The sequence below is a fragment of the Camelina sativa genome, chromosome 12 (genome assembly GCF_000633955.1).
Source record: "Camelina sativa cultivar DH55 chromosome 12, Cs, whole genome shotgun sequence".
In the NCBI taxonomy this organism is placed as follows: Eukaryota; Viridiplantae; Streptophyta; class Magnoliopsida; order Brassicales; family Brassicaceae; genus Camelina; species Camelina sativa.
Window position 1 is genome coordinate 15485124 of NC_025696.1, and position 11577 is coordinate 15496700.

Below are 11577 nucleotides of genomic sequence, written 5' to 3' on the forward strand. Positions count from 1 at the left end.
TTATCAATCATTTTCCTTCGAGAAACCTAACTATGTACATTATATACCAGACAAAGCAACACAGAGAGAACTAGGTAGTTCTTAAAACATCCGATGTTCCCGGAAAAGTCAAGTTTGTGAGTGTCTCATGACTCGGGAGAGTTGTAGAGCACATGGTTCCTTGCTTGATGCAAGGTGGTCCATGACTTATTAGATATTGGTCCCTAACTGTCATTTTTTGACACGTATTTAAACCACGTAAGGTCAAGTTTGTGAGTGTCTCAAGAATTGGGAGAGTTGTAGAGCACATTGTCCCTTGCTTGATGCAGGTTGGTCCGTGACTTCTTTGATATTGGACCCCCACTGTCATTTTGTGACTGGATATTTACGAATACGTATTGGACCCACTGTCAAAATCTATGTTATTAAATAATTGGTTTTAATTTATTTATTTTTGTCTAAATGATAATGTATTTATTCAATTTCTTCTCTAATTGAAATCGGACGTTATAGGTTTAGTGACTTATTATTGCATTTCAAAATCCACAAATGAAAAACAAAACCTAAAAAGAATGAATCCAAAAATAAACCTTATTCTTAAAAATTAAAAGACAGATTTTCAAATCCCATATAGATTTTATAAATCGATCAAAGTTCATCAAACAATAAGAAATATGGCACTTGGGAAGAAACCATATAAAATGTTTTGAATTCATAAAACAAAAACAAAAAAGATAATAACGATTGTGGACACAGGACTATACCATTTATAGTATAGAATCCGTTTAACAATTAATCCTTTTTGGGAATATTTAACAAGTACAGCATATACTTCTATAGATTTTTATGCAAAAGATGTCAAATTGTTGTTCAAGTCCAAAAACATAAACGAGCCAAACACATGAAAAAAACGTTTTGGAAAGTAGTGACTTGCATGGAGCCAAATGNACCAATATATTAAAAATATATCTTAAAATATTTATGAAAAATTTTGAAACATAAAATTATAAGTTTTTACGGCACTTGAGAAGAAACCATATAAAATGTTTTAAATTCATAAAACAAAAAGATAATAACGATCGTGGACTATACCATTGATAGTATAGAATCCGTTTAAACAATTAATCCTTTTTGGGAATATTAACAAGTACAGCATACTTCTATAGATTTTTATGCAAAAGATATCAAATTATTGTAAAAGTCCAAAAACATAAACGAACCAAAACACATGAAAAAAACGTTTTGGAAAGTAGTAAAATGTATGGAGCCAAATGTTTTAATTTGCGTAGAGCCTACAGGTACAAATAATTCAGTTTTGGTCTATATAAAGGATCGAAACTAATTCGTACAACTCACAACTTGTGCAAAAGAGAATTTAGTAATACAAACTTCTCTAGTATCGCTCAGTTACCCCTTGTACAAAGGTATTATATCTTCATATATCATACTCTTATTTCCTGTGAAGAATTTTGTTCAGTAAATATATTTCATACATGGTTCTCTTCCATCAAAACAAGTAACATAAGACAGACCCTGTAACAAACGTAAACTTATTGTGTGTGTTTATTTAAGAAAGAATCAACGGTACTCTCGTACGGCAATGGAGAAGAGTCTCCAACGATCTGTTCTCCTCGTGACCTTGACTCTCTTCTGCTTCTCCATTCCAGTTTCACTTTCTGTTCCATTCGTCGTGTTTCACGGTGAGTATAACAATCCTTAATTCTTCCTCCTCTCTTTTTCAGGAAGTCAACTAATGGGTTTTATTAATTAAACAGGGTTTTTAGGTGCATGCTCCGACAACAAAGTGAGCAACTTAAAGTCCCTTCGCAACCTCTCCGGCTACCCTGGATCTTGCGTGTAACTGACTCAACTTCTTCTTCTTATTGTTTCATCCTAATCTTGAAAATTGGTTTACCGCTGTTTGTCTCTATGTGTCATCTCATAGGGAAATAGGAAATGGACAGGTAGATTCCTTATTCATGCCTCTTACGCAACAGGCGAGTATAGCTTGTGAGAAAATCAAACAGATGCCAGAGCTGAGTGAAGGTTACAACATTGTTGCAGAGTCTCAAGGAAACATGGTCGCTAGAGGCCTAATCGAGTTCTGCGACAATGCTCCACCAGTCTTCAACTATGTATCTTTAGGAGGTCCTCACGCTGGCGTGGCTGCAGTTCCCAACTGTACTGTGAGTTCTCTTTGTATTTCTACTTTTCTGAGTGTCTTAATCACATTTACAATCACAATAACAACAACAATGAGGTTTCTGTTTACAGGAATCATTTTGCTTGGTCCTCAAGGCACTGTTTCCACTTTTCTACACTGACCTCGTTCAAGTAAACCTTCCATAATCCTTCTTCTCTAATCAAGACTTAAACCTTCAACCATGATTTAATAATGACTCTGCACGCAGGATAATGTTGCTCCAAGTGGTTATGTCAAAGTCCCTACTGTAAACTCAAAACCCTTCTCTTTCTAATCCTCAAATCATTTCCATTTATTATGAATACTTTTTCAGTTGACAAAACATTATATGGTTCTCAGAAAATAACAGAGTATTTGGAGCACTCCAAGTATTTGCCAAAGCTCAACAACGAGAGACCTGGCCAGAAGAACTCCATTTTTAAAGACCGTTTCACCAGCTTGCACAACTTGGTTCTCATCATGGTGACTCTCTTTTTGAGACCAATGATCCACCACACATCTTTATAGCGTTGTCATTAATTTTCTTTCCATTTCCTAAACAGTTCCAAAAGGATACAGTGTTGATTCCAAGAGAAACTTCTTGGTTTGGATATTACCCGGATGGAGATTTCACACCTGTTTTGCCTCCTCAAAAGGTTGAACCGGATCATCTCCCGAGTTCAATTTCTTCACCTTATCATCATCAACCACTAGTTTCTAACTAACTAACTATATATTCTTTAGGGTGAATTACTTAAACGTTACTCATTTTAGGTAATATTACCAGAATCTACAAAAAACTTTTTTATTACTAGAATGTTTCGGGTATTTTCAAAATACCCAGCGTGTCCCTGTTTTATGTTACCGGAAAAAACGTAATTACAAAAATGTCATTGCCACGTCAGACGCCACGTCAGAAATCGCTGACGTGTAACCATAACTCAGCCGTAACGCGATACATAGTATGTTGCGGCTGAGTTATTGGTATGTTGAGGCTGAGTTATCGGAAAAACATTTGAGTAAGAGCGGACGGCTGACTTATTAAAATCTGGCTGAGTTATGCTCATAAGTGAACCAAGCGTTACGGCTGACTTATAAAATTTGGCTGAGTTATGCGCATAACTCAGCTTTAGTGACGGCTGAGTTATCACCTGATGGTTGAGTTGTCAAATTTCTGGCTGAGTTATTACAACGACACGGCTGAGTTGTCAAAATTTTGGCTGAGTTATTACAACGACACGGCTGAGTTACCATTTTCCGAGTGGCTGAGTTATGAAAAACGGCTGACTTATGAGATGTTGTTACGGCTGAGTTATGGTAAAAAAATTATAACTCAGCCGTCATAGGCTGACTTATCGACAAGTCAGCCGTTTGACGGCTGACTTATTAGCAAAAGATTAATTACTAGAATGTTTTTCAGTTACGGCTGACTTATCAAACGATACGGCTGAGTTACATATTTTCAGTTAATGAAGCGGCTGAGTTTGGCAGCAATTTTTTTTGCTTTTTAATTACTGTAATGTTTTTCATGTTGTGGCTGAGTTTTAGTTAGGCTGAGTTATGGTATTGTTTCATGGCTGACTTGCCACGTCGGACGCAACATCCATGTCAGCATTCCATGTCATCATCTTTTTTCTTCAGAAATACGAAACATCGTTCGACTCTGGTTTTTCAACTGGTTAATAAGTGAACTATTTACCTTCTTATTAACCTTGTTCTTCTACTTCTTCTTCACTTTCTTCTTCACACCTTGTTCTTCTACTTTTGTTCTTCTCCACCTTGTTCTTCATTATATTTCATGGATCCAGTGCCGGTACTAGTTGTGTCCGGTAATTGGATAAAGACACAGAGATATGTATTTAACTCCGACGAGAGAGGGTGTATAGTTGTGCAGATAGATGGAGGCACAACATACGACAAGCTTGTTAAGCTTGTTCTTGAAGACTACGGATTGGACTCGTTTAGACATGAGCTAAAGCTGAGCTACATGTTCTCGAACAGGGCAATGAAACATATGGCGCATGATACTCCACCAGTTTTTGTCTCCAATGATCGACAGTTGCAATGTTTTTTGGGTCTATGGAAAACCGATCAGCTACGTCTCTGTGTAGAGTTTTCGGCGAAAGAGTCTACAGAAACTAGTGGAGCTAGAGGAAGTATGATTCGGCGAAGCAGAGACTCGAAAGCAGAATCTACCCCCGAAGTGTGCGGTGGGGGATTTGAAGGCACTTGTTTTGATTATGGTAAGATTGTTGACAAAGAAAACGAAGAAGAAGCTGTTGAAGTAGCATCTGACGAAGAAGAAGACGATGAATTTTCAACCCGATTTGATGTTTTCGAGGACTCCGATGGTGAGTCATCTGATGACGAGAAGTTTTCTGTATTGGGCGAGCCTCAGAGTACAGTGGAAGACCCACCTACTCCGCCTCCTCAGAAGAAAGCTCATAGAGATGATAACTTTGCCGGATCGAAGATGAATCCGGAGGCTATTAGGTTGGAGGTGTCAACGCTAAAAATTGCTGTAGGACAACGATACAGTAGCAAAAAGCAGTTCAGGAATCACGTGAAACTTATTTCGGTTAGGGATGGATTTGATTTTAATGTACCAGTCTCAAATCCGAGACAAGTGGTTTTTAGGTGTTGGGTTAAAGGATGTATTTGGAGAGTTCGTGCATCTGTACAAGGGGATGACCCGGATTTTCATGTTCGTGTATACGATTCGGAACACACATGTTCTGTGACGGAACGTTCTACTAGATGCCGTCAATCAACAGCTGATGTACTGGCAGGTCTTTACAGGGACTATCTTGGTGATCTTGGTCCGGATGTTAAACCTAAAAGTGTCGGAGTCATTTTCAATAAGCAATTTAGTCTAAAGGTAATTACTATGTTTCGACTGACTTATTGATAATAATGGTTGAGTTATAGGTATGTATAGGCTGAGTTAATTATTGATAACAATGGCTGAGTTATAGGTATGTATAGGCTGAATTATTTACATTTTACGGCTCATTTATTGATTATTTAAGGCTGACTTATTCGAATGTATCGGCTGAGTTATTTATATATTATGGCTGATTTATTAATTTGTTGGTGTCGACAGATGGGTTATTGGAAGGCATATCGAACGCTGCTGAATGCAAGGCAGATCCATCAGGGAACTCCTGAGGAAAGTTTTAGCGAGTTGCCTTCTTACATATTCAAGTTAAAAAGGGAAAATCCGGGTACAGTCACGCGTCTTCAAATAGGTGATGAAGATAGATTCAAATATGTTTTTATTGCTTTTGGTGCGAGTATTGCTGGGTTTGCTTTCATGCGCAAAGTTGTTGTTGTCGACGGAACGTTTCTCCATGGTAGTTACAAAGGGACACTTCTAACAGCCCTAGCTCAGGATGGTAACTTTCAAATTTTCCCATTAGCTTTCGCTGTTGTTGACACTGAAAATGATGAGTCTTGGCGTTGGTTCTTTACACAACTCAAAGTTGCCATTCCAGACGAAAAGGATCTTGCGGTAATCTCCGACAGACATCAGTCAATAGGGAAAGCGATTCGTCAAGTGTATCCGTTGGCTTCACGTGGAATTTGCACTTACCATTTGTATAAGAACATCTTGGTGAAGTTGAATGGAAAACATTTGTTCCCTCTGGTGAAAAAAGCGGCAAAGTGTTTTAGGCTAACTGATTTTAATGAGGCTTTCAATGAGATTGAAGCACGTCATCCCGAACTACATGGATACCTCCAACAAGGTGGTGTCCGAATGTGGGCGCGTGTTCATTTCCCGGGTAAAAGGTACAATTTAATGACAACGAATATTGCAGAATCAATGAACAATGCACTGTCAAATGCTAGAAGTCTTCCCATAGTTCGACTTCTAGAATCGATACGGGATATGATGACCAGATGGTTTTCTGAAAGGAGAGAGGATGCAAAATCGCAGCTAACAACGCTCACTTGAGGTGTTGAGAAACTGTTACAGGTAAGTTTACATAAGTCAGTCGTCAATGTTGATAACTCAGTCATAACAGTTCCAATATCTCAGCCGTGATTGTCTCCTTATCTCAGCCATTACCATTATAGTTTTCATAACTCAGCCATTGTTGTTTCAATAAATCAGCCGTAATTGTTTTCATAACGGGACAGCCTAAACCGTTTTTTCTTAATAGGACCGTGTCTAAAACGTAATTGTTTTCATAATAGGACCGTGTCACTGCAGCAAAACTTATGGAGGTACAAACGATTGATGTTGTACGTGTGCAAGTGAAATATGGAACATCTTTGCATGTTGTAAATTTAGAAATAAAAAGTTGCACATGCCGTCGTTTTGACCACGAGAAAATACCATGCATCCATGCAATCGCAGCTGCAGAGCATATGCATGTGTGTCGTATCTCCATGTGCGATCCGAAATTTAGGAGTGTCGATTTGGTTAACGTATGGGCTGGTTCAATCATGCCTCCAGATGAATCATTCCTTGCTCCTGAAGTTGTGGATAATCAGAAGTGCTTGCCTCCGATTGTTGTGAAGCAGCCAGGAAGACCAAAGAAGCGTAGGATTAAATCATCTTTGGAAGTTGCCACTGAAAATAAACACCCTAGGAAGCAACACGCATGTTCGCGATGTAAGCAAGTTGGACACAATGCAAAAACATGTGCTCTATAGTTAGGGAGATTTATTTTATTTTGTGTTATTACTCATCTGTCAAGTATTATAACTCAGCCATAACGCACTATAACTCAGCTATAACTCACTATAACTCAGCTATTAATCACTATAACTCAGCCATCACATGAATCGACGAGACATTTTGTCCCGTATTCCGATAACTCAGCCGTCATAAAATATAACTCAACCATATATATAATCAGTCGTATAAATCGGTCGTTTGTTTTCATATTATTTCTTTGATAACTCAGTCATGACATGAATCGACTATATATTTCGTTTTCGAGTAAAAGCTATAACTCAGCCGTAAATATTATAACTCAGCTATGACATTACACTTCGCTAAAATCGCTAAAATCGTTTTGATTAGTTTCCATTACACTTCATCCAAACAACAACAAAAAAATATATATATAATAACAAAGCCTAAACGGCAGATCTCTGGGCGGGGGAGCCCGATCGAAAAGTTTCGCCACCAACCCTCTAGCGTTCTGGACGGTCCTGCAATCGCAGGACGGGAGCTGGGCCAGATATGTCAGTCTCCAATGGTTCCTCCACTGCGAGTTCGTTCACCGCAATTCGACAGAAATCTCGTACCCGTTGTAAGGCCTCTAGCCTTTTGATTGGCAATCCGGAGCCTCTGGACATCATGTCCTCTATAAAGGCACATGGGCCTTCAAGAAGATGGCACTCGCGGAAGGCTTGACCCGACGACTCCAGGAAATTGATAGGCCCAGACATCCGTCACGAACGGGAAGGCGGTTTCCACCAGGGGTTCGCGATCGCCTTCCGGGAGATCGGGTACATCCATCTGACCGACCAGTTCCTTGCACGCCTTGTGCTCATCAAGTAGACGGACCATTCGCCAGTGTGCCAAGAAGTAACCTTCGACGATAAGGTCTTCCAGGACTAGAATGGTTCCCTCTAAACGGTAAAATCGATGGAGCTGGTCAAGTTTCAGCCGAAGCGCCCGAATATACGCGCCCATCCTCTTTCGCCGAGCTCGGTACTCTCGGAGTTCTAGCTGAAGGGGAGACACACCGGGGTCGATAGTATTTGAGTTCGGAGCGACCTCACGAGATCGGGACGTCTCTCCTACCTCCTGTGGGATGGGATTTTCCGGCTCCCGATTGCCGGATGCGGTGGATCGAGTTGTTGATGGCATCCTTCTATTTCTTACGCTGGTGGAAGTTAGAATGATTTATTCCCCCAACTTACTACCCTATTTATATAGAGTCATGGGATGTAACCGCCGCTAAGTCCACCAATCAGACTGCAGCGAAATTTCCGCTGTGTCCAGAGAATAACTATAAAAGACCGTGCAACACATTTAATGAAACGCGTATTTTGTTTTCCTAACTCAGCCGTCAGAAAATATAACTCAGCCATATAATCAGTCGTATAAATCAGTCGTTTGTTTTCATATTGTTTCTTTTGATAACTCAGTCATAACTCACTATAACTCAACCATGACATGAACCGACTATATCTTACGTTTTCCCGTAAAGCTATAACTCAGCCGTTAAGCAATATTTTGGCAAGTTAACCTAATAATAGACGCGACCTTTCTTTTGATAACTCAGCCATATAGACTGTTCATTTTGATAACTCATCCGTTATTCACTATAACTCAGCCGTCACATGAATCGACGTGACCTTTCGTGTTCCCGTAAAACTATAACTCAGCCAATACATGAGAGTAGATACTAAAATGTGGAAGCATGAAAGGTGGATACATAGAATTAGCCGAAGAAAAAAAGGGACGTTTAATACATGAAAAAGATGGGAAACTATACGACTAAATGGAAAACAATTATTTTAAAATAAACAGAAATTAGAGTCACGAATTGATAAGGTAAAACTAAAAATCACTGCTGGAAACCCTAAAGGATCTCCGAGACTTTGAGGGACAACCACAGAAGGTAACAGTTTTCGCACATGATTTCATAGTCTCCATAGCGGAGAGAATGGAAACCATAATTCAAACAACACATCACAGCACAAACGGGTTTAGGGAGTGACGGGCTGTCAGGATAGCGATGGGAGGCTGAGTATGAGTTTTTCCGGGCCGTCTTATAACGAGATAAATCATCCAGAAAATAATTACCGGTTACAATGGCATCCGAAGACTTCAGAGGATAATGATTTGCATCAAACAGCTGGAGGTAATGGACGGCCATATCCTCATTCCCTTGACAAATACTTAGTACCCCACATGCTAAGGTGGCATAACCATCGGCCGGTACAATACGACTGAGAATATCAATCCCACGCTGGATATCTCTATCCTCAGCCACAACCCTTAGCCCTTCGAAGTAAATGGCAATGGGGTTGCCGGCCTCAAAGAATTTGACGAAGAAAAGCCTGTGCCGCCCTTCATTTTGGAGGCTACCATCAGGGGCATTGGATGTGTTGATTTCTGATGGATCAGTACAAAGGCAATATATAGCAGCTGTCTTTAGAACTTCATCACTGTATACTGCATTTTTCCCCCTACGACCAGCCCTTAAAATAGAACCAAGTGCGGTCCATCCACCATATTCTGCAGCATTTTCTGCAACAAGGGAAACGATTTTGATGAAAACGTCGTCGGGGAGATCCGGCATCTTGGGTGCTAGCGCGGACATAGTGTTGAAAAAAATAATTTTATTCTAGTTTGTAGTTGAGAGGTAATAGACTAAAAACGGGAATATTATAACTCAGACACTTGGTTCTATTTGTAGTTGAGAGGTAATAAATAGACTAATGATTTTAGGGTTAAGCATATTTTGGCGGGAAACCATAAGTTAAAACTATAACTCAGCCATAACATGAATCGACGTGACCTTTCGCTTTCCCGTAAAACTATAACTCAGCCGTAAAGCAATATTTTGGCGGGAAACTAAACAATAAAATTATTGCAAGTTAACCTAATTTATTGGTAAGCAATATTTTGGCGGGAAACCATAAGTTATTCCTGTAATAGACGCATCGACGAGACCTTTTCAGATTATTCCTACTGATAATTCAGCCATTACTAACTAGAACTCAGTCAATACATGAATCGATGAGAATTATGGCTGAGTTATCATTAGAAACGAAGGTCATTTCTTCAAATTGTTTATAATGATAACTCAGTCATCATTCTCTATAACTCAGCCGTCACATGACCTGTAACTCAGCCATATAGATTGTTCCTATAACTCAATCATAACTCACTATAACTCGGCCGTTAAGCAATATTTTTGCAAGTTAACCTATAAATAGAATCGACCTTTCTTTTGATAACTCAGCCATATATATTGTTCATTTTGATAACTCATCCGTTATTTACTATAACTCAGCCGTCACATGAATCGACGTGACCTTTCGTGTTCCCGTAAAACTATAACTCAGCCAATACATGAGAGTAGATACTAAAATGTGGAAGCATGAAAGGTGGATACATAGAATTAGCCGAAGAAAAAAGGGACGTTTAGTACATGAAAAAGAAGGGAAACTATACGAAGAAATGGAAAACAATTATTTTAAAATAAACAGAAATTAGAGTCACAAATTGATAAGGTAAAATTGGAAATCACTGCTACAAACCCTAAAGGATCTTAGAGACTTTGAGGGACAACCACCAAAGGTAACAGTTTTTGCACTTGATTTCAAAGTCTCCGTAACGGAGAGAACGGGAACACTTCACAGCACAAGTGGGTGAAGGGAGTGGCGGACGGTCAGGATAGCGATGGGAGGCTGAGTATGATTTTTTCTGGGCCGTATCAAAACGAGATAAATCATCCAGAAAATAATAACCGCTTACAATGGCATCCGAAGACATCAGAGGATAATGATTTACATCAAACAGCTGGAGGTAATGGACGGCCATAACCTCATTCCCTAGACAAATACTTAGTACGCCACATGCTAAGGTGGCATAATCATCGGCCGGTACAATACGACTGAGAATATCAATCCCACGCTGGATATCTCTATCCTCAACCACAACCCTTAGCTCTTCGTAGTAAATGGCAATGGGGTTGCCGGCCTCAATGCATTTGACGAAGAAAGGCCTGTGCCGCCCTTCATTTTGGAGGCCACCATCAGGGGTATTGGATGTGTTGATTTCTGATGGATCAGTACAAAGCCAATTTATAGCAGCTGTCTTTAGAACTTCATCACTGTATACTGCTTTTTTCCCCTATGACCAGCCCTTAAAATAGAACCAAGTGAAGACCATCGATCATAATCTGCACCATATTCTACAACAAGGGAAACGATTTTTATGAAAATGTCGTCGGGGAGATCCGGCATCTTGGGTGGAGCGGACATAGTGTTGTAAAAAATAATTTTTTCTAGTTTGTAGTTTAGAGGTAATAGACTAAAAACTGGAATATTATAACTGAGTCACGAGGTTCTATTTGTAGTTGATAGGTAATAAATAGACTAATATTTTTAGGGTTAAGCAATATTTTGGCGGGAAACAGTAAGTTAACCTGAGAATAGACGCGACCTTTCTTTTGATAACTAGAACTCAGACATCACATGAATCCGTAAAACTATAACTCAGCCGTTAAGCAATATTTTGGCGGGAAACAGTAAGTTAACCTGAGAATAGACGCGACCTTTCTTTTGATAACTAGAACTCAGACATCACATGAATCCGTAAAACTATAACTCAGCCGTAAAGCAATATTTTGGCGGGAAACTATAAGTTAACCTAATAATCGATGTGACCTTTCATTTTTCCAAAAGTTAACCTATTGTTTTTCCTTTAAATTCTCTTAATT

General features: G+C 39.3%; 1 protein-coding gene across 1 annotated transcript in view; it reads left to right on the forward strand.

Moving 5' to 3' along the window:
- Nucleotides 1354-11577, forward strand: part of LOC104733543 (palmitoyl-protein thioesterase 1-like) — a 25955-nt gene continuing 15731 nt past the window's right edge. Inside the window, exons 1-8 of the mRNA XM_019233576.1 lie at nt 1354-1403; nt 1552-1679; nt 1755-1836; nt 1925-2165; nt 2254-2313; nt 2391-2429; nt 2522-2644; nt 2725-2817. Coding sequence (XP_019089121.1) covers nt 1580-1679; nt 1755-1836; nt 1925-2165; nt 2254-2313; nt 2391-2429; nt 2522-2644; nt 2725-2817 — 738 coding nt within the window. The 5' untranslated portion in view covers nt 1354-1403; nt 1552-1579. The remainder of the gene's footprint in view (nt 1404-1551; nt 1680-1754; nt 1837-1924; nt 2166-2253; nt 2314-2390; nt 2430-2521; nt 2645-2724; nt 2818-11577) is intronic.